A 27,647-nucleotide genomic window follows, 5' to 3' on the forward strand; every position below is an offset into this window, starting at 1 on the left:
TTAAGTTGTAACCTGAAAAAATATAAAAATAAACTGTTCATGTTGGAAATTATTACTAGGTTTGTTTTGTTAGTGAATTGACAGCTCCTGTCCTATTTTATAAAAAGGAAGATAGCACAGTGATGCCATCTGTTGGTAAATGTTAATTACTGCAACTATGGGTGTAAGATGGCACAGTGATCCCATCTGTTGGTAAATGTTAATTACTGCAACTGGTTACTCGCATCAACGCCTCTGTCTCATCATTTAACATTCAAACAATGACCTGGAGCCAGTGGGTTTGGCGACGAATATGTAGTGAGGGCCATCCTACGAGAGCATACAGGTCGCAGTGGTGGGTAGTATATGGGGTTTTGCTGACAAAACAGATGGCACTGTAATAGACTACATCCAGTTTGCTGAGTAGAATGTTGGGCTATTTTGTAAATGACATCGCCGAAGTCAAGGATCGGTAGGATAGTCAGCTTTACGAGGGTATATTTGGCAGCATGAGTGAAGGAGGCTTTGTTGCGAAATAGGAAGCCGATTCTAGATTGAATTTTGGATCTTCTTCTGAAAACGTGTGGGAGCATTACCCGGTGACAATCTCAGATCTATAATTTTGCTAGCGAAATTAGCAGGATCAACTTTTAAACTCGGTGTTTACGTCTTTTTCTGCATATTGATGTTCGCACTGATAGCTACCGTTCCCTTCCTGTGTCACGGGAAAGCTTCTTGTCGGTCATGTTGAAGAAAATGCAATGTCACGTTAACCGTGTGACCTCTAATGGACAAATGGTAGAACACATTTGATTACTAGGGCCGAAGAACACAGCAAAAAATACATCCATCCAATTACTACAAATTATTTTCATCTGGCAATTGAAAGTATGATATTTTATTTCCCATGAAGACAAATGAGTTCCACTGAGACACAGTACAGCTTTATTTAAGTCAAACTTCAGGCATGTCTGAACTCCTCAGCTCCAACTCAACCTCACAACCTCATTTAGAATGAAAAGACAGAATCAATAGTTTGAAATAAAAAGACAGTCATGTACAAAAAGAGTGTCATCCTCACAGTCACACACATTTAGAAGCAACGTTTTACAGGCAATAGCACGCCACAGTAACATGATCCTATGCAAGTTCAATGCAATCTATGTACAAGTCTTAACATTATGCAATATAACACAGGCTGCTGAACAGTAAAATATGGTAACTTTTTGTTTATCCAAATTTTTATTGAAGCAACATCGAGAGATGGGTACGACCAGAGCCATATATTTAGGAGTTGGGACACAGGTTTCTGCATTATGATGCATTTTACATGACACAACAATATTCTATGGCAGCCATAAACAATGCTATGTAACTGAATGTCTAGAATTAGAACAATAATAAACATTTTAAAAGTTGGCCCAACTCTCTAAAATATATGGCTTTGGGTACGACCCCAGCAGAATCACCAGAGCACTTTCACTTCATGACTGTGGTGAAATGAGTTCCTCTGAAATCACTGTTCCTCCAAATATCTGGGAGAGCATGTCAATCACATGTAATGACAGAAATAACAACTAGTATTGCACAAAATAAACAACAACTGAAAGGTGTAGAACAGAAACATATGACTCAGAGAGGGCCACTTTCAAAGTCTGTGTTGGAAGATAATACTTTGATAGCTTAGTCTTCGTAACCCTACTGTCTGACATCCCTTTCAGTGAGAACCAACTGTCCTAAAGTATGGCCACTATATGATCATGTATAAACATGGGTGAAATCGATAATGTCGGTGACAAACAGAATGACAACCTGCAACACACACTCAGACTATACTGCATTGTACAGGCTGAATGATGTGTTCAAGTTCAACTGGCATAAAGTGAGTAAGTTCAAAAGGAGGTGCAAAAAATAAGGGTTATTTGGTTTGGCCTTGATAATCTCTGTGCGATACCAAGAGGATAAAAAGACAATACAATGACATAAAAGAGCATTAACATGTGGTTGCTTTTAACATAACAAAGTAGCTTCAAAGATGCATACAAAAGATATCCCCAACAGATAAAAGAACAGATTCAGAACAGATTTGCGCTTCTTTCAGAATGGAACAGGTGCTTCAATAGTCTTGGGTGAAAATTATACAGTTCTACACAAATTGCTCGTGTGTGTTGGGGTGTGTGTACAATGGTCTGGTTTACATGTTCACTTAGTGACGGTTAGAGACTAGTGACTCCTGTACAGGGTCTGAAATTTGTCTCCGAATGAATAGGCCGAATATCAGTAAAATAGTAAATAAAATACTCATTAAGTTCTTGAACACATTGCACTGTAGTACAAAACATGAACAAATACAAAAATAAAGAATGTAAAGAAAGAAAAATATATTTCAAGTTTTAAAAGTTTGCTAAAAATATGGAAAAGTGCATTGATGCACCCCATACTGCGCTGTGCGGACCAGTACTGAAATGATCTAAATCAAACACCTATCTGAAAGAAAAACTATAATTTGGCAGGTTTGAGAGCAGTATGTCTATTAAAGTGTTAGTTTACCCTAAAATCTAATTTGATAGACTTAAGTGAAAGTATGGAAACGTCTAACTGAGTCCATATTCCATTCTGTCGAGTTTAACCTGGTTAATGCATTAGGAGAAATCAGCATGCTTCAATTCGAAATGAATAGAAGATATTGGCACAATCTAATTTATATTTTGTTAAGACAGACGTTGAATGTGGACAGCTTGACACTAAAGAACAGAGGTATAGAAACGTTTGACAAACTTTTTGGGTGAGCTATCGTTTTACGGGCATAATCATAATCAGCCGGTAACGTACCAGAGAAGAGAAAGCACAGGCTCAGACAAGATTAGCAGACTAATCTTGTAGTTTTATCATGATAATGCGAGTTTAGGCAGAATGAAGTGTTCGTTTACTTCACATCACAATTTTCACTTGATTTTAACTGCTTCAACATCAGTAAAGTGAGTCACAACACAGCCAGCCTGGCATATGAGCAGCTGTTAAACATTGTGGAATCATGACACTAATAGAAAACATGTTAAATGTATTAGACAACTACACACAGAATCATCAATTGTAAAGCTCCCTATTGTTTCATAGTATATGTTACTTAATACTTTGGGAGGGAGCGATTTTTCAATAGGTGTTTTTGATGCATAAATCAACTAGTATAAAGGGTGTGATATAATAATTGTAAAAATCTGTCATTGGAGGATGAGAGATTAAAAAGACTGTACATAATACATGTATATGTTTGTAGAATATGATCTTTTCATTGTACTGAAGTTTAACTTAATGTTTATACAAAACCAATTTGTGGAGATGCACACAGTCATACAAAAAGTGAAAATAAATACCCACTGAATGTACTTAACACCTTGAATTAAGATGAGGGCGTTAGTCGTTCTACTAGGGCAAAGAATACAAAGTGTGGTCGGCAGTAACTTGTCAGAGAACGTTTTCAGTCTCTCAAAGATATTTGGATCATGTCGTTGGACCTATAGCAGTTACAATACAGTTTAAAATTCCAACATTACTACAGAAAAGAGGTATCCATTTCAAGCATGTACAATGTCATATGTTCTACTATATACATGTATGTTATGACGTACCTAAAGTATGTAGCAATAAATGGTGAAAGTGCTTTAAAAAGGTTTAGCAGAACAATTTAAAACCAAACATTTGAGTGCACAGTACAGTACACACACCATCACTTACATTACTGCACACAGGGCCAATGAACAGCCACCTATCTGTCAGGTCAGTGTATTGGAAATAAGAGTCCCTCTAGGCGGGCTGCAGCACTGTGTACAAACAGACTGGGACCATATCTGTATAATACTCACTTAGGAGGAAATCATCACCAAACGTATGCTGCTCAACCTCTCAATTTTAATGAAATGCAACTTCCTCTCCAAAACTGCCTTTCTATTTCTGTTTCCATAGATATACAGTGAAGGGGGCTGTGGATAATACTGATGCCTCCCCTCTTCTTCTGTGGTTTACAATGGAGCCAATTATGTACACAATGGAGAGTGAGACTGGGGAACTGGCGAATGGAACTTACATGTAATGATGATGTGATGTCATACCATTACACTATAAGCCATTATAATTCACCTTAATACAGAAGGACTATATTCGCAAGGAGATCTGCGCATTGCTAAACACCTAAACAAACAATAATACACCACTCACCAAGATGAAGTGAGATAATCTGTCTGTAAACATTAACAAATATATATATATATATATATATATATATATATATATATATATATATATATATATTCATCTATACTCATAAGTATATCAAAAACCGGTATAAGGAATGTCGGAATGTAGTGTGTAGTCCTGAAAATTGCACAAATCTGTTTTTCTTCTCGTTGTGAAAGGAAAGCTAGATAGGGATAATAGATCATGTTTGGAGTGATGAGGGTTGCAGAGGAGTGTTGGGCCTGGCTCTGCTGTCTCATCAACACACAGCAAAGCCTTCTAAGGGTGTGAAACGGCACCTGGCCTCTGGCAACGGGCGCCAAGCAACCCCAGCTCACAGGAAGTAAACAAAGAGAAAAGCAGCATGATGGAGGGAGGTTTACACCCCCTCTTCTTCCCCCTCACTGAGTTATTCAAAGTGCTGATTAACCAAGAACATAAGAACACTGAGTTTCCACGCCTCTTGAAATGACAGAATCATGAAGTGTTGAAACTGAAACACTGGGTGTTTGGGGTGATGTCAGCGGCCGAAGAGAAAGGCAGGGCTATGGGCACACCTCTCCATCTCCCCTTGCCCTCTCCTCCACTCCCCCTATCTTTAGACACAGAGGAGCTCTGCTCCGATTTCTGGTATAGAACAACTCTCACCGCTCACACCAGCCCATGGGAATCTCAAGTGTAACTGGTGGCTGCAGTTCTGGTCTCTCTCACCTGAGGGCACATCTCTAATCACACCCTATTCCATAAAGGTATAGTGCTACATTTCTAGTGCACTATATAGGAATTAGGGTGCTATTTGAGACAGCTTCACTCTCAGTCCTATTGGCTGTGCTCCTCCTCAGGGTCCTGTGGCTCCTCTTTGACGCTGACCGTGCCAGGGGGGTGTGTGTGAGTCTGTGCAGGGTTGGTGTTGGGGCCCAGGGGACTGAGGGGGTTGTGGTTGGAGCAGCAGGGGCGGCCCTCTAGGGTAGAGGGGTTGAGAGCCCCCCCCTCATGTTCCCGGCAGAAGGAGCGAGGGCAGAAGTCACAGAGGGACGAGGCTAGGACACCACACACACTGCAGTCATGCCACGGGCATTCCCAACGGCCTAAACACACACAGAGGAAAGGTTACTACTGACTTATAGACACACACACACAGACAGACAGACAGACAGACAGACAGACAGACAGACAGTGCGTACCATATGGAGGTTTGGTGAGGTTGAGACACAGCAGGTGGTAAGCTTTAGGACAGTCCTTCTTGTCACACATGACCAGCTCTCCTCCCTCTCCACAGCAAAAGCAGATGTACTCATGTGTGTGTTTCCCTTCCGGTCGCAGCTTACGCTTTTTGGGCTTCAGTTTAGCGTTCCTCGCCTTCTCCTCCTTCTCCATCACCACCGCACTCTGATGGATGGACAGACAGAAAAACAATGTTGTTTAACAATCTGCTCAGAGGGGACATTCTGAAAAAGTACCTAGTTAAAGCTGAAAGAGAGAGGAGTTATCAGCCCTGTTAGGCCAGCTTTTATATCACCAGACTAACTAACCCTTTAGGTGTTCTCCGTGATTGAATGTAGACCCTGCCACATACATCTCGTGTCTGAGCCGTTGAATTGTGACAGCTCAGACACGAGATGTATGTGGCAGGGTCTACAGTTGATCACGGATTACAAAAAGAAAACCAGCCCCATCGCGGATATCGACATCTTGCTCCCAGACAAATGAAACAACTTCTTTGCTCGCTTTGAGGACAATACATTGCCACCGACACGGCCCGCTACCAAAGCCTATGGGCTCTCCTTCTCCGTGGCCAACGTGAGTAAAACATTTCAACGTGTTAACCCTCGCAAGGCTGCCGGCCCAGACGGCATCCCTAGCCGTGTTCTCAGAGCATGCGCAGACCAGCTGGCTGGTGTGTTTACGGACATATTCAATCGCTCCCTATCCCAGTCTGCTGTCCTCAAGATGACCACCATTGTACCTGTACCCAAGAAAGCTAACGTAACTGAGCTAAATGATTATCGCCCCGTAGCACTCACTTCTGTCATCATGAAGTGCTTTGAGAGACTAGTCAAGGATCATATCACCTCCACCCTACCTGTTACCCTAGACCCACTCCAATTTGCTTACCAACCCAATAGATCCACAGACGATGCAATCGCCATCACACTGCCCTAACCCATCTGGACAAGAGGAATACCTATGTAAAAATGCTGGACTACAACTCAGCATTTAACACCATAGTACCCTCCAAACTCATCATTAAGCTCGAGACCCTGGGTCTCGACCCCGCCCTGTGCAACTGGGTCCTGGACTTCCTGACGGGCCGCCCCCAGGTGGTGAGGGTAGGAAACAACATCTCCACCCTGCTGATCCTCAACACTGGTGCCCCACAAGGGTGCGTTCTCAGCCCTGTCCTGTACTCCCTGTTCACCCACGACTGCGTGGCCATGCACGCCTCCAACTCAATCATCAAGTTTGCAGACGACACTACAGTGGTAGGCTTGATTACCAACAACGATGAGACGGCCTACAGGGAGGAGGTGAGGGCCCTTGGAGTGTGGTGTCAGGAAAATAACCTCTCACTCAACGTCAAAAAAACAAAGGAGATGATCGTGGACTTCAGGAAACAGCAGAGGGAGCACCCCCCTATCCACATCGACGGGACAGTAGTGGAGAAGGTGGAAAGTTAAGTTCCTGGGTGTACACATCACAGACAATCTGAAATGGTGCACCCACACAGACAGTGTGGTGAAAAATGCGCAACAGCGCCTCTTCAACCTCAGAAGGCTGAAAAAATGTGGCTTGTCACCCAAAACCCTGACAAACTTTTACAGATGCACAATCGAGAGCATCCTGTCTGGCTATAATACCACCTGGTACGGCAACTGCTCCGCCCTCAACCGCAAGGCTCTCCAGAGGGTAGTGAGGTCTGCACAACGCATCACCGGAGGCAAACTACCTGCCCTCCAGGACACCTACAACACCCAATGTCACAGGAAGGCTAAAAAGATAATCTAGGACAACAACCACCTGAGCCACTGCCTGTTCACCCCGCTATCATCCAGAAGGCGAGGTCAATACAGGTGCATCAAAGCGGGGACAGAGAGACTGAAAAACAGCTTCTATCTCAAGGCCATCAGACTGTTAAACAGCCATCACTAACACAGAGAGGCTGCTGCCATCATACAGACTCAAATCTCTGGCCACTTTAATAAATGGATTTAATAAAGATATCACTAGTCACCTTAAATAACGCCACTTTAATAATGTTTACATACCCTACATTACTCATCTTATATGTATATACTGTATTATATACCATCTACTGCATCTTGCCTATGCCGCACAGCCATTGCTCATCCATATATTTATATGTACATATTCTTATTCATCCCTTTACATTTGTGTGCATAACGTAGTCGTTGTGAAATTGTTAGATTACTTGTGCGCTCCACTCGCATTAACATCTGCTAGCCATCTGTATGTGACCAATAAGATTTGATTTGGACAACAAGGCAGACAAACCATGGACAGAAGGGATCTGCTACGGTGAGACATCAGTAACATGTTACTTGATTCCTACATGATGCTGTCATAATGAGAATGTGGGTGTGTCCCGTACCGTAGGCCGCACCCCCAGGAAGCCAGAGCAGTTCTCAGCACCACAGTGGCACGACGACCTTCTGTTACCCATAAGGTCCAGATTATAGTTAAACGTCAGCTCAGTGCCTGCGGAACACACACACAGACGATTATAGTTAAACATCAGCTCAGTGCCTGCAGAACACACACACAGACGATTATAGTTAAACATCAGCTCAGTGTCTGCAGAACACACACACAGACGATTATAGTTAAACGTCAGCTCAGTGTCTGCAGAACACACACACAGACGATTATAGTTAAACATCAGCTCAGTGTCTGCAGAACACACACACAGACGATTATAGTTAAACGTCAGCTCAGTGCCTGCAGAACACACACACAGACGATTATAGTTAAACGTCAGCTCAGTGCCTGCGGAACACACACACAGACGATTATAGTTAAACGTCAGCTCAGTGCCTGCGGAACACACACACAGACGATTATAGTTAAACATCAGCTCAGTGTCTGCAGAACACACACACAGACGATTATAGTTAAACGTCAGCTCAGTGCCTGCAGAACACACACACAGACGATTATAGTTAAACGTCAGCTCAGTGCCTGCGGAACACACACACAGACGATTATAGTTATTAAACGTCAGCTCAGTGTCTGCAGAACACACACACAGACGATTATAGTTAAACATCAGCTCAGTGTCTGCAGAACACACACACAGACGATTATAGTTAAACGTCAGCTCAGTGTCTGCAGAACACACACACAGACGATTATAGTTAAACATCAGCTCAGTGTCTGCAGGAGACAGGAGATCGATCAGAGAGATCAATCAACAAAGATACAGAACGTGTGTGCTGCTCTCCTCACCAGCCTCCATGTCACACAGGGTGAAGAGGCCTATGCGTATGTCTCCGTTGACAGTCCATTTCTGTGTCTCACAGTTGGGGCTGCAGCTGTGGTTAATGAAGCGAGAGGAGTTCCCTTTGGGCCCGGCATCTATCACCCGGTCCTGAACACACACACACACGCACAGTTAGACATATACACACCGTTAGACCCCCCCACACACAGCCAAGAGACGCACACTACTGAACAGCGAGAGAGACAAATATCTTAACAGATTCATATACATACTATGTATTACCGGTCATGAGGTGGTGTCTATTAAAGGCGCCCATTTCAGACTACTGGGACACAGTCTAAAATGTCATTACCTTGGTGAGAGTGAGCATGTAGAAGTCGGTCACGTGGTTCTCATGAGCGCGTTTGATTCGTTGCTGGCACTCCTCTGAATCTATCACCTCTCCCACGTACTCTGTCACAAAATCTCCCTGCGGAAGAGGCACAGAGCACATACAATACACATCAATACTTACAACAAAGCACACCTGTGGTGTTATTAATAATCATCTCTGATCTACACATAACACAGGTTCGGTTCCATTTTGGTCTTTAGCCCCGTTCCCTAAGCCCTCAGCCTGTTCACAGATCTGAAAGGTTTGGATGCGTTCAAACAATATGACAGGCTAGGTGGAACCCTCACAATGCTGCTAATGCCAATCAATTTCAAAGGACACCTAAAGGGTTAGGGTCTAGGGATAGAAATAGAACCAGGCCCCACACTACGTCCACTCCAGTGGCCCTCACTCACCTTCCTGAGGGCCTGGTTGGTCTTGAGGCCCCAGCCGCAACCCTCTGTCTTAATGACCTCTGTCTCAGAGTACAGACGCTTCGAGAAGCATTGGTTCTCACAGCTATCACCTGCTGGACACACCTAGGACAGGAAAACAGGGCTGAATAGGGCTGCACACGCAAACACACACACACACACACACACACACACACACACACACACACACACACACACACACACACACACACACACACACACACACACACACACACACACACATACACCAACCTGTGAGTGACACTCATACTGCAGCATGCGGTTGAGACATTGGGAGTCCAGGCTGCAGGGGTGTTGGTCTGTGGGCTTACAGTTGCATCGTGGGATTTCTGACAGGTCGGCTATGTGCACCTGCACCTTTCCCACTGGCTTGTTGGACTGAGAGAGACATGACAACAATGTCACAATGAGATATAAAGAGGTCTCATTCAGCTCATTCCATTTTGTTCGGCAAAGCAAGACTTTATATGGCAGAAGATTTGTAGGGCAGGGGATGTGTTTGTAGGGCAGGGGATGTGTTTGTAGGGCAGGGGATGTGTTTGTAGGGCAGGGGGATGTGTTTGTAGGGCAGGGGGATGTGTTTGTAGGGCAGGGGGATGTGTTTGTAGGGCAGGGGATGTGTTTGTAGGGCAGGGGGATGTGTTTGTAGGGCAGGGGATGTGTTTGTAGGGCAGGGGATGTGTTTGTAGGGCAGGGGATGTGTTTGTAGGGCAGGGGATGTGTATCACAGGAGGTTGGTGGCACCTTAATTGGGGAAGACGAGCTCGTGGTTGTGGCTGGAGCGGAATCAGAGGAATGATACCAAATAGATCATACACATGGTTTGATGCAATTCCATTTGCTCCATTCCAGCCATTATTATGAGCCGTCCTCCCCTCAGCAGCCTCCACTGGGGTGTATATAGTATGACTGGATGTATTACCTTGATGAACTTGTATGGTGAGGGTTTGCGTGAGTTGCGTTCCTGCTCCAGGGCCTCCCTGCTCTCCCTCTGAGCCTTGAGCTCCTGGAACCTGCGAGCAGCCTCCTCCAGAGCTGAGACACACACACACACACACACACACACACACACACACACACACACACACACACACACACACACACACACACACACACACACACACACACACACACACACACACACACACACACACACCACACACACACACAGAAGGGATGGAATTACACTGTGCTTGTCTCACACACTCAGGGTCAAGGCACTATCATTTCACTCAAGAACCAATAGTCCATTTCATAGTTTCCCTTGACGATTCCCAATCTATTGTAGCACAGGGCACAGAGTACAGAGCCCAAGGTGGCCTCACCTTTCTTGAAGGTCTTGTTGATGTTGATTTGGCCAGTGACAGGGGTCTTGTCGTTCTCCACGTAGGGGAACACACGGCCCTGGTTGATCCAGTAGTAGTCATGGGAACCAAAGAAGAAGACGGGGAATTCTCCGATGTCGTGACGGAGCGTCTGGATGTTGGGAGGCACCAGGCGAGGGTTACAGATCTCCGCTGGCCACCACCTGATGTGGACAGACAGGGGACAGCATGGAACATCAGGAAAGAAAGAATGCTACCAGTCCCAAAGTTACAGCTAGCTATAAGTGGTGGTGGTGGTGGGGGGGGGGGGTGCAAAGTACGGCCCGCTGGGCACTTCAATCTGGCCCAAGAGACATTAATACCAATTTATTTTTTTCCCATTTTTTCTCCCCAATTTCATGGTATCCAATTAGTAGTTACAGTTTTGTCTCAACGCTGCAACTCCCGTACGGACTCGGGAGAGGTGAAAGTTGAGAGCCATGCATCCTCTGAAACACGACCCAGCCAAGCCGCACTGCCTCTTGACACAATGCCGGCTTAACCTGGAAGCCAGCCGCACCAATGTGTCAGAGGAAACACCGTACACCTGGTGATCGTGTCAGAGTGCATGCACCCGGCCCGCCACAGGAATCGCTAGAGCACGATGGGACAAGGACATCTCGGCTTGCCAAAACCTCTATTAAGCCGGACAACGCTGGGCCAATTGTGCGCCACCTCATGAGTCTCCCAGTCACGGCCAGCTGTGATACAGCCTGGGATCGAACCCGGGTCTGTAGTGACGCCTCAAGCATGGCGATGCAGTTCCTTAGACCGCTGCGCCACTCGGGAGGCCCCCACAAATACATTTGAACAGAAATGCGTCCCTCTGTTGAATTTCAAAATCCCGATGTGGCCCTCGAGTCAAAAAGTTTGCCCACTCCTGCTCTAGACAGACTGGTTGCCTCCCACAATGTACCAATGCTCCAGCTTACACGCCTGTAGAAGTTCCGGCATCAGTTGGGACAGAGAGGACGAGTCGGAAATGGGAACATTTGATGTTTATCCATTACATTTTTGGGAGCATATGCAAGTATCTTCATTTATTTTTGACATATGTTTACTCTACCATTAGTAACCTCCTCTCCAACATATTTTAGGTGTGCGTCAACTCATGCTGCTAACCTGTAGTTTCCCAGTTTGACCCAGACGATCTGTTTGTAGTGGGGTTTCTTTCCTGCCCTACACTCCCTGCAGGACCACGCCCCCTCTGGCATCTCCATCTCCAAACACTCTGGGTGGAACGACGCCGGGCACAACGCACAGCACAGCAGCTTCTCTCCTGCAGGGGTGTGCGTGTGTGTAGAGAGAGAAAAGAGCAGCACAGGGTTAGAGAATGTACTTCCACACCTGGACACTAGGGGCCACCACACTCTAAGCCTCATCCTTAGGCATGCCAATCATTCAACCACTTCACTTTACACTGTGAGCAATGCTTTGCCCAAGTAAGTAATATAGTCTTCCAGAGAACTAGGTGGAGCCATTGTGACATTGCATCCGCTCGTTTCATGTGTATGAGAAGTGGCTAAGGATAGATATCTCTTGAGTCTTTCCCAAACGAGAATCATTTCTAACTCCCACAATATAATAAAGATTGCTTTATGTAGATGAAAACTATGCTGTTGTGGACACCATTTTGATAAGAGAAAGCAGTGTTGACATTGCTGAGGTCCATTGCAAGTGTAATGGAATGTCTGACAGGCAGGTTTAGAGTACAATGCCCATTGTACAATCACAACACATGCTATAGCACCCATGATAATAATACATCTGTAAATAAACCATAAATCACAAACAAACTATTACCAAAACAACAGAACGGCACAAAGCTGCCATGCACTCCTGCTTGTAAAGGGGGATGTTTCACTTCCCTGCACCACTGTACTCCACATAGTCTTGGATGGAATCTCATTTAAACAGCATGTGGTTGTGAATGTGTTTTAAATGTCAAATGGGTAATATCGTTGATGAGTAATAATCACATTATATGTCAACTAGAAAGAAGACTGTCAGCATTTTATTCAAACATTGATTTCTTCATCGAATTGATGTGCTTGTGAGGAATAGTAGAACTGCTATGAGCTATAACCTATCACAATCAATATTTCTTGGAATAATTAACTCCTTAACAAAGCAAAACCTCAAAACGAGACAGCAAACATCCAAGACAGATCGCAGTAAAGTGAGAGCAGCAGATAAATGAGGGACAATTATTTTCATTCAAAAACAGAACTTAGCAGTCATCAAAATAACACCATTAGATTTAGTCTTTCAGATGAAGACAGGATCAAAGTACTAAAGCAAAGAAGTTGTGTTCCTCCAGCAGCAACAAGCCCTCAGACAGACAGGGCGTAAAATAACCGTGTTTGTGACTTCAGCAGCAACAAGCCTTCAGACAGACAGGGCGTAAAATAACCGTGTTTGTGACTTCAGCAGCAACAAGCCCTCAGACAGACAGGGCGTAAAATAACCGTGTTTGTGACTTCAGCAGCAACAAGCCTTCAGACAGACAGGGCGTAAAATAACCGTGTTTGTGACTTCAGCAGCAACAAGCCCTCAGACAGACAGGGCGTAAAATAACCGTGTTTGTGACTTCAGCAGCAACAAGCCCTCAGACAGACAGGGCGTAAAATAACCGTGTTTGTGACTTCAGCAGCAACAAGCCCTCAGACAGACAGGGCGTAAAATAACCGTGTTTGTGACTTCAGCAGCAACAAGCCCCTTACAATAACCCAGTGAGACAGGTCATCACCCTTTCCCAATGTTGATGATGAAATCGGATGATGTTATGTTACAGTGTGCTATGGTCCGCTTGTACAGATTCTATTTTGGGTTTGTGCAAAGTGTCCCATTCCACCGTTTCACAGCGACGAGCTTAATGTCGGTAACACTTTGTTAACGTGGGTCCTGTTGAACCTGTGCATGTTAAGATCCCTGACAGGTTATTTTAAGCCCTGTTGTAACATTAATAGCAGCAGATTGTCTGTTCACACTTTAGAGGCAGAACCAAGCAATAAAGAGGAATAACAAATCAAATGTGGGAAGTCTAGACACATTCAAACACACATACTAACATCCATACACACGCACCAGTAGGAAAAGGGAGAGAGAGTAAAACAGTTATGTTACCTTTCCCAATATTCTTTTTGGTAGCTGTCCAAGAAGAGGGAATCATAGGTAATTTCAACTCAGCACGATTTGACTCAGTCAGAAGGTAGTGGGACTTATAGGCATATGAACTTAATATGATGTCAGTAAGGTCCTGCACTAACAGTCCTACACAAGACACACAGGAAGAGATGGGGTGAGCCGCAATCAGACTACAGTACCCATGATTCCACAGGAAAGAAAGAACACATACGCTGTTAGAACACATCAACGAGAGAGAAAAACTGAGTAATAAATTAAATGAAAGAGTCGTCCAAACAGAATACTATAGATATACAGTGCACTTCGCTTATAAGAAATTGAGAATCAACTGCTTTTAGTAACCATGGGGACAAAGGTCACTAATACATTCACAAACAGGCAAATGCATCATAAGTGAAGGCTCAATGACATTTTTTCCTAACACAGACAGAGCTCAGTGGACCAGTACTCTCCTCCTCCTCCTGCTGCTGCTATGGTGTATCTGAGCTCAGCTAAGCCTCTGTGGTCTCAGCGAGAGCATCACACATCAATTATCTCTATGGGGATAAATCAAGTATTATAGAGTTGAATGATTAGAGAAGACTGGATTAGAGGGGATCAGAGTCAGAGAGAGAGAGAGGGTCACAATTGGCAGGCCATGATCACAGGAACCAACATGAATGGAAGCTCTAGCTAACCCTGAGAAGAACAGAAGGAGTTGGTTAAGTTGTCGCTATGACTCTAATCACTCAAACGCTTGCCTAAGGGGCAGGACAAAGCAACATCCCTCTCCCCTGCTGTCCTCCAGAGCCAAGCACTGTGAAGCCACGGGGCTGAATCCGGAAGCTTCCCTTAAAGAGAGAGTGGGTCGGGGCCCTGGTCAATAGAAGTGGACTATATAGCGAATGGGATGCCATTTGGGAAACAGAAAAGGTGAGTGAGTCAGGGTGGGTACCCCTACAGGAGGTCTAAAGTGGGAGATAGATCTTACCTCGGGCACAGAGGAAGCACCAGGTCACGTTGACGGGTGAGGAAAGGAGGCCGTTCCTCTTGGTGATGCCATGGCTGCTGCAGATCATGATGTGGTGGGTGAGGACCACACTGCCCGCTGCCACACAGCTGTCCCCTGTGTGGTACGCCACCGGGCAGCGCAGACAACGCATCATACGTCCTAGGGAGGGGGGAGGAAGGGAGGGAGGGAGAGAGACTTTAACACCTACAGTATTTGAAGGAGCATTTTAAAAGCCTAACGTGGCTTCCTCTCCTTCATCTAGACCAGTGTTCTGCCCCCTACCTTTGGCAGCTTGGTGCAGGTCTCTCTCCAGGCAGCAGGTGGTGCAGGTATGTTGGGGGCAGTGGAAGCCCCTGCCCGTACCAACCCCCACAGTGCCAGGGAGTTTGTGCACGCAGTCATCATGGTAATATCGCCCGCAGCCAACCACAGAGCAGCGCAACACCTCCCCTCCCCCCGTCTTACAGCTGAAACACGAGTGAGAGCCTAGAGAGGAGGGATGGGGCAGAGAGAGGGAGGGAGAGAGTGTGTGTCAGAGACAAAGGGGTGAGAAAGAGGTGAGTGCCAGTCGACTTTTCATTCCTCCATCAGAGAAATCTCTCAATGTCTGCATTAGGCTGCCGGGCTGAAATCACACAGAGAGATTTGTCTGTAGGGTAATTTGCATAATCAGGGCTTGAGCAGTATTTTCTCTGTTCACACTCATAGCTTCATTAGCATTCACAAAGTAGAAGGATGTGTCTTGGAATAACTTGAATAATCCTTTCAGCCATTTCAGCCTAAAGGATACTGTAAAGATGAAAGGAGCAATCAAAGACAACTTGTCTAATGGTTGTGCAGGTCAAGTAACGATTAGGATGTAAATGCATAGTGTATACATATGTCAAGTAACGATTAGGATGTAAATGCATAGTGTATACATATGTCAAGTAACGATTAGGATGTAAATGCATAGTGTATACATATGTCAAGTAACGATTAGGATGTAAATGCATAGTGTATACATATGTCAAGTAACGATTAGGATGTAAATGCATAGTGTATACATATGTCAAGTAACGATTAGGATGTAAATGCATAGTGTATACATATGTCAAGTAACGATTAGGATGTAAATGCATAGTGTATACATAGGTCAAGTAACGATTAGGATGTAAATGCATAGTGTATACATAGGTCAAGTAACGATTAGGATGTAAATGCATAGTGTATACATATGTCAAGTAACGATTAGGATGTAAATGCATAGTGTATACATAGGTCAAGTAACGATTAGGATGTAAATGCATAGTGTATACATAGGTCAAGTAACGATTAGGATGTAAATGCATAGTGTATACATATGTGACATCGTGTCATGTCTCACCATTTCTACATTCCAGACAGGTAAATGTGCCCTCAGGTAGGAAGGTGAGGCCCAGACACTCCAGATGGAACAGCTGACAGCAGTCCCCCTCACACGACACCAGACCCTCTCCATACACCTCACAGATCTACACACAGAGGAAGAGTTATCACCAATGGGGTATAAAACTTTTTTTTTGAAATCAGCTATTTAAAAAGACACAGAGAGCAGAGAGACAAAAAAGTAGGAAGAAACACAGACAATAGGACAAGGGGATGGGACAGGAGACCTCTTGGCCTACCTGGGAGACAGTGTCCCTCTTGGCCTACCTGGCAGACAGTGTCTCTCTTGGCCTACCTAGCAGACAGTGTCTCTCTTGGCCTACCTAGCAGACAGTGTCTCTCTTGGCCTACCTGGCAGACAGTGTCTCTCTTGGCCTACCTAGCAGACAGTGTCTCTCTTGGCCTACCTAGCAGACAGTGTCTCTCTTGGCCTACCTAGCAGACAGTGTCTCTCTTGGCCTACCTAGCAGACAGTGTCTCTCTTGGCCTACCTAGCAGACAGTGTCTCTCTTGGCCTACCTAGCAGACAGTGTCTCTCTTGGCCTACCTAGCAGACAGTGTCTCTCTTTGCCTACCTGGCAGACAGTGTCTCTCTTGGCTGTGCTGCTTCCTTGTCTGGACAGACTGGAGTCCACTGACTGGCTGTCTGACGCGTCGGCATCTACTGCTGCTGGGCTGTCCAAACTCTTCCCAAATAGACACTACATAGGAGAGAGAGCATGAGTGAGTGAGTGTGTGTCTATCTGTCAGTGTGTGTGTTTGTGTGTGTGTGTGTGTCTGTTTACCTGGGGGTCGTTGAGGCCTCTAGAGTCAGAGTCGGATGTGTCTCTGTACTGAGAGGAGGCCATCTCTATGTCTGTGGAGGCTCTGCTGCGTTTCTTCAGAGGCTTACAGGCATCCGAGATCTCACTGGCTCCTACACACCACACCACACGTTAACACACACCTCCACAACACTGCTTCCCCCAACACGTTAAACAAAGCCAGTATGCTTAGAGCAGGATGGGAAAGAGAGTCATAGGACAGAGCTGGAGTCTCTACCTTTCTGTGAGCCTGTTCTCAGAGTGGTCTCAGGAGCCATCTCAGCCTGCAGGGAGACAGAGAAAGCGAGAGAGGGATGTTGAATATCTTTATGTTGTCTTGTAATCCTCCTCTAGAGAACAGAGTGAAAGAACATGCTACACTACAGAGGGGAACAGAACAGTAGGTGGTAGTAGCAGGGTGGTACCTGTTCCTTTTTGGTCTTCTTCTTGGGAACGGCCTCACAGCCTTTCTCTGACTCAGATCTGCTCCTCACTGACCTGCGCTGCTGCTTACGCTCCTGAGAACCTACAGGAAGGAGACACCTGGTTAAACACCTGGTTAAAGGTCTGATCTGTGGGGAACATATTGGGGAACATATTCACACTAACACAATATTTACATATTCCAGCAGCCATCACCAGAGGACCCAGAAAACGTCCAAACACATGTGCATACACACGCATGCACAAACACTGCTGTAGAAGTGTTATGTACCTGGTGGGGTGCTGTGCTGAGACCCAGGAGAGGAGGTGTGCTGTGCTGCTTGCTGGTCACTTCTCTTCTCCTCCTTCTCCTTTCTCTCCTCTCCCTCATCACCCTCTTCCTCTGGACTGGGTTCTGGCTTAACTCTACAGCCCTGCTGGAGAGAAAAAAAAACTCCACTTAGAAATAAATGCTTCAATTCAGTTTAGAGTGACAACAACATTTAACACCATTGTCAACTAGGATGTCTAGACAAATAGAGAACACCCACCTCTGCCTCCTCTCCTCCTCCACGTCTCTCCCCACCTCTCTCTCCCTCTGTGGTGAGGGCAGGGACTTCCTCTGTAGCAGAGGCCACATTTGGTCACACTTGGTAATCTTTACATTCAGTTTCTTCATTGTGATGGAGAGAGGCAGCAGCTTCCTGGCAGCGGCTGTCTTCCAGGCCCGTACCGGGGCACAGGACTCCTGGGTTCCCCCTGCTTCAGACTGGGTCTTCCGGGCTGGGGGGATGGGCTGTCCAGGGTCCCCGCTCTGGTCCTTTTCTCCCTCCGAGGTTTTGAGGTCGGCTGGGTTGTCTGCATTAGGAACACTACACTGCCTACGAGGCTGTCTTCTGGCTGGCTCCGCCCGGTCCGGTGATGTCACTGCTCCTTCTTCTTTCTTACTGGTTGAGCTGGAGGAGCTTTGGGTGCGGCTGGCAGCCCTGACAGGGGTCTTCTTGGTGGGTGGGGGGGCGTTGGGGTCGGGGTCGACATAGATGAAGGTATAGTTGTCAATGCGTTCCTGCTGCGTCATCAGGAAGGCGTCCTCTGCATGGCCGACGCCCACCTCCCACTGAGCACGCTCTCTCTGGGGGAAGGGCTTCATCAGCTGCACACACACACACACATACAATTTACATTACATTGTAATCATTTGGAAGACACTCTTATCCAGTCAGTGCATTCAACTAAGTTTAGTAGGAAAAAACAAGCACATATCAGGAGTTATTAAAAGTAGACACTTCTTAAACTACATGACCAAAAGTTGCTTCCATTCAGTCACAAGAGCTTTAGTGAGGTCAGGCACTGATGTTGGGCGATTAGGCCTGGCTCGCAGTCGATGTTCCAATTCATCCCAAAGGTGCTCGATGATGTTGAGGTCAGAGCTCTGTGCAGGCCAGTCAAGTTCTTCCACACCAATCTTGACAAACTATTTCTGTATGGACCTCGCTTTGTGCATGGGGGCATTGTCATGCTGAAACAGGAAAGGGCCTTCCCCAAACTGTTGCCACAAAGTTGGAAGCACAGAATAATCTAGAATGTCATTGTATGCTGTAGTGTTGATTTCCCTTCACTGGAACTAAGGGGCCAAGCCAGAACCATAAATAACAGCCCCAGACCATTATTCCTCTTCCACCTAACTTTACAGCTGGCCCTATGCATTCGGGCAGGTAGCGTTCTCCCGGCATCCGCCAAAACCAGTTTAGTCCGTCGGACTGACAGATGGTGAAGCGTGATTCATCACTCCAGAGAACATGTTTCCACTGCTTCAGAGTCCAATGGTGGCGAGCTTTACACCACTCCAGCCGTCGCTTGGCATTGCACATGGTGATCTTAGGCTTATGTGCAGCTGCTCAGCCATGGAAACCCATTTCGTGAAGCTCCCGACGAACATTTCTTGTGCTAACGTTGCTTCCAGAGGCAGTTTGGAACTCGGTAGTGAGTGTTGCAACTGAGGACAGACAATTTTTACGTGCTTCAGCACTCGCGGTCCCGTTCTGTGACCTTGTGTGGCCTACCACTTCGCCGGGCTGAGCCGTTGTTGCTCCTAGATTTTTCCACTTCACAATAACAGCACTTACAGGTTGACCTGGGCAGCTCTGGTAGAGCAGAAATTTGACAAACTGACTTGTTGCTGTTGGAAAGGTGGCAGCCTATGACGGTGCCACATTGAAAGTCACTCAACTCTTCAGTCAGGCCATTCTACTGCCAATGTTTGTCTATGGAGATTGCATTGCTGTGTGCTCGATTGTATATACCTGTCAGCAACGGGTGTGGCTGAAATAGCCGAATCCACTACATTTGAAGGTGTTCACATACTTTTCTATATATAGTGTATGTATCAGAGGAACATAAACACTTCACCAGTTCAATTCCATACCCAGTACTTAACCTACAATACCATATACGTATGTACATGACTACATAAATCCCTACATAAGTCTCATGTTTGAAGAAAAGTCATGGCACGAGCTTCCAAACATGCCAGCCCTTTCCCTGTTAAAGGGTAACTCTCAACCTCAATTTTAACCTTTGGCCAACCCCTTCAAATAAAGAAAAAATGCATTCAGGTGAGAAGTTGTGGGTGGGGGGGATTTGCTCATAAAAATGTATTTTGTGGTTAGGTAAACATAGTTGTACCTGATCCCAACACCTTCTCACTAAACCATACTTACCAGAAGTCCACTGGCATGCTCTGATAATAAAATGATGTGCATCGCTAGCAAATACGGCCCCGGACAGTTAACTCACAGTGGTACGGCGCCGAGATCTATTGCCACTTAAGGTGTAACTTTGAATCCCCCATGGGGCACAATTTTTTGTTGTTGAAATGTGGACACATTTATTGCAGTATTGTGTTGGGACGAAAAGCGCAATCCTCACCTTGAAAATGAAGATTAGGGGCTCAATTCAAATTGGTCTTGGGTACTGTATAAAAACATTCAACTTCTACGAAGGCGACCCCTTTCACAGGTATGCTTTCACTTTTCAGAATTAGACGTGTGTGAGCATGGGATGAATATTGTAAATAAAGGATTTGAAAATATATATATATATATCTGGCCCATGTGGGATTACAACTCACAACCATTGAACTATGAGCCAACTGTTTTAGCAGACTGCGCCACCAATCAGTCATAATTGTTGAGAAAAAATACAACGAGTTGACATGATCACCATTGTCATCTATTTGTTGTTACGATGGCTGCAGCTACGAATATAAACGTATAATCTTCATAGCTCACATTTATTTTTGTTTATTAAACGGTAAGCAAAAACATTGAATTTGGTCATATGCGGAAATGTGCCTTCCGGAAAGTATTCAGACCCCTTGACTATTTGTAAATGTTGTTGTTACAGCCTTATTCTAAAATGGATTAAATTGTTTTTTTCCCCCTTATCAATCTTCATACAATAACCCATAATTGTCACGTCCTGACCATAGTAAGATGTTATTTTCTATGGTAGAGTAGGTCAGGGTGTGACAGGGGGTGTTTTTCTATGTTTTGTATTTCTATGTTCATGTTCTAGTTTTGTATTTCTATGTTGGTTTTGTTTTTGATGATCTCCAATTAGAGGCAGCTGGTCCTCGTTGTCTCTAATTGGAAATCATACTTAAGTAGGGGTTTGTTCCACCTGGGTTTGTGGGAGATTAATTTTGAGTAGTGTATTTCACCTCTGTGTCACGGTTTGTTGTTTTGTTTTTCAGTTTATTTATGTATTGCATAGTTTCACAGTATAAACAAAATGTGCCTTTTACTGATGAGTGGCTTCCATCTGGCCACTTTACCATTAAGGCCTGATTGGTGGAGTGCTGCAGAGATGGTTGTCCTTCTGGAAGGTTCTCTCATCTCCACAGAGGAACTCTGGAGCTCTGTCAGAGTGACCATCGGGTTCTTGGTCACCTCCCTGACCAATGCCATTCTCCCTTGATTGCTCAGTTTGGCTGGGCGGCCAAGAGTCTTGGTGGTTCCAAACTTCTTCCATTTAAGAATGATGGAGGCCACTGTGTTCGTGGGGACCTTCAATGCTGCAGAAATGTTTTGGTACCTTTCCCCAGATCTGTGCCTTGACACAATCCTGTCTCGGAGCACTACGGACCATTTCTGCGACCTCATTGCTTGGTTTTTGCTCTGACATGCACTGTCAACCGTGGGACCTCATATAGACAGGTGTGTGCCTTTCCAAATCATGTCCAATCAATTGAATTTACCACAGGTGGACTCCAATCAAGTTGTAGAAATACCTAAAGGATGATCAATGGAAACAGGATGCACTTGAGCTTAATTTTGAGTCTCACAGCAAAGGGTCTGAATATTTATGTACATAGGTACTGATTTTTATTTTAAATACATTCATAAACATTTCTAAAAACCTGTTGGGGTATACCTATGGGGTATTTTGTGTAGATTGATGAGGAAAAACATTTATTTAGCCCATGTTAGAATAAGGCTGTAACGTAACAAAATGTGGAAAAAGTCAAGGGGTCTGAATACTTTCCGAATGCACTGTATATTGACACACTCCACTTAACAAAACCATTGCCCAATAATGTCCTGTCACCCTCTTTTATAGTGAGCCTTGAGGTGGTACCACCCAGCACATCTAGAAGGGAGTGGATTTTATTCTGAACCCCTCTCTTGAGATGACATAGAGCAGGGTTCCCCAACTGGCGACCCACGGGACACACTTGGCCCGCGGGTGACTTTATTTGGCCCCCCAAGTTTGTTTAGCAAAAAATATATTTATATATATTTATTTATTTATTTATTTTTATTGCTGGGCACAAAATACTGTAAAAACACCAGCAAATCAGCTCCAAGTGATTTTATTTTGGAAATCTGTTCCAAAGTATTCCCACACATAGTGATATACAAATGCAAGCAAGGTTAGAAATGATTATGTTTTATCCGCTCAAGAAAAGATCAATCCACAGTTGAATCTAGTTGATTATCCCTGAAGTAGAGGCACCTTCTCAAGGTGCCTCTATATCAATATTTCAACAGTAGAGTTGGACCGCCAGGAGCAAAAAGAGCTAGATTTACTACTAAAAGTCCAAAATATATTACTAACTGTCAAAATGATGACCAGATGACATGTTTAACAATAACTAAGTCTAAAACATCTGCTTTTTGATTATTCTTTTTTCTTCTTCATTAAAGTTACTCTTTAAACCAGTGTCCAGATTGTGAGGAGGGTATACTTGTCAGGCCATGCAGTGCTGTGTCTCTACCTTGTGTCTCTCTGCTGTCTTGGTGGTCTTGCGTAGAGTCTCAGCCTGCAGCTCATCAAACTGGTGTTCTCCCTGGTACATGACCACTCTCTTCTCATGAACCCAGGCCCGCTCTGCCACACTGCCAAAGAACTGCACATGGTACTCTCTGTGACCTGGAGGGCCAGGAGGGACACAGGCAGACAGCAGTTAGAGGCTTTTAAACAGTTATGTCTATAAGTGCTGTACTGGAGTGCCAAGTCTAGGTCCAAAAGTCTTCTCAACAGCTTCTACCCCTAAGCCATAAGACTCCTGAACATCTAATCAAATGGCTACCCAGACTATTTGCATTGCCCCCCCCCCCCCCCCCGCCTTCACGCTGCTGCTATTCTCTGTTTATTATCTATGCATAGTCACTTTAACTCTACCTACATGTACATATTACCTCGACTAACCAGTGCCCCCGCACATTGACTCTTTACCTGTACCCCAGGTATATAGCCTCGCTATAGTTATTTTACTGCTGCTCTTAAATTATTTGTTACTTTTATTTCTTATTTTTTACTTATCTATTTTTTACTTAACACGTATTTTTCTTAAAACTGCATTGTTGGTTCAGGGCTTTTAAGTAAGTATTTCACTGTTGTATTTGGCGCTTGAGACAAATGAAATTTGATTTGATTTTAATTTGGACAAAAATGTATACACATTTTATGCTCCATGACATGCTCCATGACAGCAGTGTGTGTGTGTGTGTGTGTGTGTGTGTGTGTGTGTGTGTGTGTGTGTTTGTTCACCTCGGGTGTTGATGCGTGTGTGGACGTTCATCTGGGGGTCACAGGAGACCATGCAGGGCCACCAGGGGTAGGTACCCACTTTGGCCCACACCAGGTCCCCCACCTCGTGGTTCTTATAGCAACCTGTACCTGTTATCACTGTAGGGTACTGCTTCTGGACCTACAGTACAGGAGGGAGAGAAAACACACATACTCAATTAACAAAAGAATCAGATGGGTGTATGCAATCGCCCACTAATCCCTTATTTTCAGATGTCTGAAACTGTTGAAACAATTACTCTTCGAGTACTGAATAGTGAATTAATCGCACTGGATGATCTCAACCAACAAAGAAGGTGCAAACCAACACTTGCCTTAGGTGCCTTGGGCTCTGCTTTGATGGGGGTCTTCTGTGGTTTCTCAGTCTGCCCCACAGGCAGCTCCTGTGGCTGGGTCTGGGCCTGGGTGTGGGTCTGGGGCTGTGTCTGGATGTCCCTGACCTGCCCTATAGTTTCCCCCTGTGGCTGCTCCTGATCTTGCTCCTGCCCTTCTTCTTGCTCCAGCAGCCTGGCTGTATTTTTCCTCTTCTCCTTCTTCGTCTCGTGTCTGCTGTGGGTCTGGGAGTCCTCGCTGGCCTGGGACTCCTGCAGTAGGTCTCCACACAGCGCAGACTCAAACAGCTCTCTCCCGTTCTGGTACGTCTTTATGATCTTCAGTTTGATCTCTGGAGAGCTGGTCTTCTTCAGGATCCCGCTGGAGGGAGCAGGGGGGGTGTGAGGGGTGTGTGAGGAGGTGCTGTCCAGCAGGGAGGGGGGAGGGCTGGTGGAGGGCAAGAGTAATGGGGGAGGAGGGGGGAGAACGTGGGACATGAGGTGAGGTGGTGGGGGGAGGTGGTGTTGGGAGGGCAGGGGCAGAGGGCTATGAGGGTAGGGATGTGGGTGAGGTTGAGGGTGGTAGTGATGAGGATGGTGGTAATGAGGGTGATGGAGGTGGAGGTGGGGGTGTGTGTGGTGTGAAGGTGGAGGAGGAGACAGAGGGGAGCAGGGTCTCTCTTGGAGGACAGGGGCCCTCAGGACCGTTCCCTCCCCAGGCATGAGGCAGTGCTCTCCGTAGCCCCGGATGGCCCCATAGCCGTTGGCCGAGCCGTTGGGAAACTGGGGGTACATGGAGAACTTGGCCTGGGGCTCGTACAGCCCCAGCCCAGGAGGGTAACCGTTGGAGACTGGGGGCATGTCCTCGGAGGCCGAGGGCGGGTAGGAAAACTCTGCTTCCAGGGCAGTATCGTAGGAGGGGCCTCCGCCCTCATCGCTACCGGTGTCGTAGGCGCCCTCCTGACGGATGTTGGCTGAGTCAATGAGCTGAGGGGGTTGCTGAATTGTATTTCCCATGATCCCTTGCATGAAAGAAAAGGAGAAATCCATTGTTGTGCTCCTGCATCCTTAACTGTCCTGTTCTCTGGCTGGACCTGGAAGAGGACAGACACATCGGAGAGGGCTTGATATATTGATATGGGTTGATATGATGTTAGAAAGGATGTGACTGAAAGAACAATCAGATCTACTACTGTGCATCTATCTTTTTTAATCAAGGGTAAGAAATGTTTATCAATCATCCCAGGTAGAGAAATAATGTGACTTACAGTATAAAGAGATAACAGAACTGTCTATATATCTAATCTAATCCTACTGGTAAGGAAAGGCACAGACTGTTCTGACGAGAACTTGTGCGATATTCTCTTGAATAAAACTGATCTAAATGTTTTCATGCTTGAAATCCATTTCCCATAATAAGACCTAAGAGCTCCCTGCACAGTGTGCACTGAATTAACAAAAATATGTCTGCTGAACGCTTTGCTTTCCCCCATCATTTTAAAGGCTGGCCATCTCTCATTAACGTTAATGTTATAAAGTTGTTATTAGTGTCCTAATCTTAAACACTATTAGTGTCCTGATACTCAACTGGTAAATGTTCACGTACAGTTAGATGACCAAAATAATAAAAATGTAGATCAAGATCATCACGCTATGAGATATAAGTTTTGGGAAACACTGACTGAGTGAGCTAGGCTGCCACAGACGTCTCAGGGGCCACAGTAACTCTGTGTAATGTCTGTATAATATGAGAGATCCCTGCCAGTAGTGGAGACATCAGAGCCAACCTTTGAGTGCCAAAGAATGCAACTCATCACTCAAACAGCAGAGGCACAATTAGCAGTTCAGAACGACTCATAATGATTGCACGGTAGTAGGCAATGTTGTGGTTATTTAAGTTAACCGCTGTTAACCTTCTGACCTGATCAGGAAAAACCCTCTTATGATTGCCTATACAGTCAGAGTGATAGCCTACAGTTTAGGGCACAGAGTTTTTCCTGGTCAGTTCAAGCTGTATAAATAGACTGTGTGGATCTAATAAATGCCTTTGTTTTTGCCTCTGCCAAAATATGAGAAATAATTCATTTCACTTCTAAAAAAATCTTATTGTTTGATCTCAAACCATCATGAATAAATGCAATATACTATTAATGTGTAGGCAGGCCTTACACATTTCACTCAGTCAAACGGCTCTAGATGTGAAAGCATAGCCTAGATGGCCAAGCTCCCATGCCCTGGGTGAGACAGAAGTACAGGGATAATACAGTGATAATTACAGTAATAATACATTGATTCCGAAATTGAACAGTTAAATAAAGTGTCATAACGTTGTTACATGCACAAAGTAACCTTGAATCAGTGTCCTTTTTTGTGTAGACTAAACCTTGATTTGATTGAGATTAAGCAGCCTTTATTGCCATTCACAAGGTGATATAAGGGGAAATTCATTCTCATTAATATGTATCACAGCTACTACTGCTGGATGAGAATATAAAGTAATGTAGATCACGCAGTCCCGCTTTGTATACACGAGTTGATACACTGTAACACTGGGGTCACTTTATTGAAGAAAACGACTCTCACACAGACTGAAATATTGTTACATAGTACTGAGTGATTGAACTGCATCATTAGCAGCCGTGCTGTGCACTGGTCTGCTGCGATGTTTTTATCTAGCTAGCGTAGTTAGCTCTCATGAACACTAGCAAATGAAATATCGTTTCAGTATAAAAACACGTATCTAAAGCCGAGACGATGTTGTTGCATTCTGACACGTCCGCAATGTTTACTCATGTATGTTGACATTTCAATATGATGCGGAAGACTAGAAACAAGATGGCAAAGGAAGCTATACATTGTTGCCAATATGGCTGCCTTTGCCCCTTTAAATCAAATTGTCTATCGTGATAACACCTCCATCATTCGTTTGAAGAAAATGTTGAAATATAAACCTAAATCCACACGGCGAAAACCTTTGCTAAATGCACAGTTAGGATGTCAGCAAGCTCTTTATCAATGAGAAAGATATAGAGAACGGAGAACGAAAGATGCTGTGAGAGTCGCGAGATGTATTAAAATAAAATGTCAATACCTTCAGCGTGTCCCATTCTAAACACATACACCAGATATCTGCGCTTCCTTGTGCAAATTACAAAAAGTGATAAAATAAAAAATCTGGGGAAAATATTAGAATGCAGGCCTCTCCGTTTCTAACGCAATTCATTAATAGGGGCAATTTACGGTCACTGCTCGGTCCCCATGTCTTGTCTATTTGCTGTAGAACCTAAGGCCTAGTATTTTGCGGAATCTTGGTGGGAATGATCTCGCCCCCTTATGTATTTTCATTTTACTGGCTCCCTCTTCCTTCAGCTGTAACAAAAGCACCCTGCTTTGGGCCTTGTCTGTCTCGCTCAGCGCCAAATCACAAGCTCCCGATTGGCGGGGGTCACACAACCAGGCGCAGACCGGGATGTGTAGTTCTAATCTTTCAGAGAACATCTCAGCAGCAGAATAAAAATACACGTATGCCTATTAAGAAAACAATGCAAAATAAAATACAGCAAAAATATTGTATGCATAAGTTAGGTCTGGATAACGTTGGTATAAGCT

The 27,647-nt window shown here is 45.0% G+C and overlaps 1 protein-coding gene across 1 annotated transcript; it reads right to left on the reverse strand.

Moving 5' to 3' along the window:
* Positions 1-901: 901 nt before the first annotated feature.
* Positions 902-27,455, reverse strand: LOC106580439 (histone-lysine N-methyltransferase NSD3). Its single transcript, XM_082966079.1, has 24 exons — positions 27,130-27,455; positions 24,042-25,132; positions 23,689-23,848; positions 22,913-23,067; positions 18,186-18,787; positions 17,927-18,093; positions 17,637-17,737; positions 17,450-17,495; positions 17,194-17,324; positions 16,984-17,109; positions 16,368-16,494; positions 15,284-15,487; positions 14,981-15,160; positions 13,990-14,136; positions 11,986-12,142; positions 10,825-11,027; positions 10,422-10,534; positions 9,731-9,877; positions 9,461-9,583; positions 9,024-9,140; positions 8,677-8,818; positions 7,823-7,929; positions 5,397-5,601; positions 902-5,300 (listed from the first exon to the last, which is right to left on the reverse strand). The coding sequence occupies exons 2-24, from the start codon at positions 25,086-25,088 to the stop codon at positions 5,032-5,034; spliced, it is 4,776 nt and encodes a 1,591-aa protein (XP_082822205.1). The 5' UTR covers positions 25,089-25,132; positions 27,130-27,455; the 3' UTR covers positions 902-5,031.
* Positions 27,456-27,647: the final 192 nt, after the last annotated feature.

Source organism: Salmo salar, chromosome 20 (assembly GCF_965601325.2).
Source record: "Salmo salar chromosome 20, fSalSal1, whole genome shotgun sequence".
Taxonomy (NCBI): Eukaryota; Metazoa; Chordata; class Actinopteri; order Salmoniformes; family Salmonidae; genus Salmo; species Salmo salar.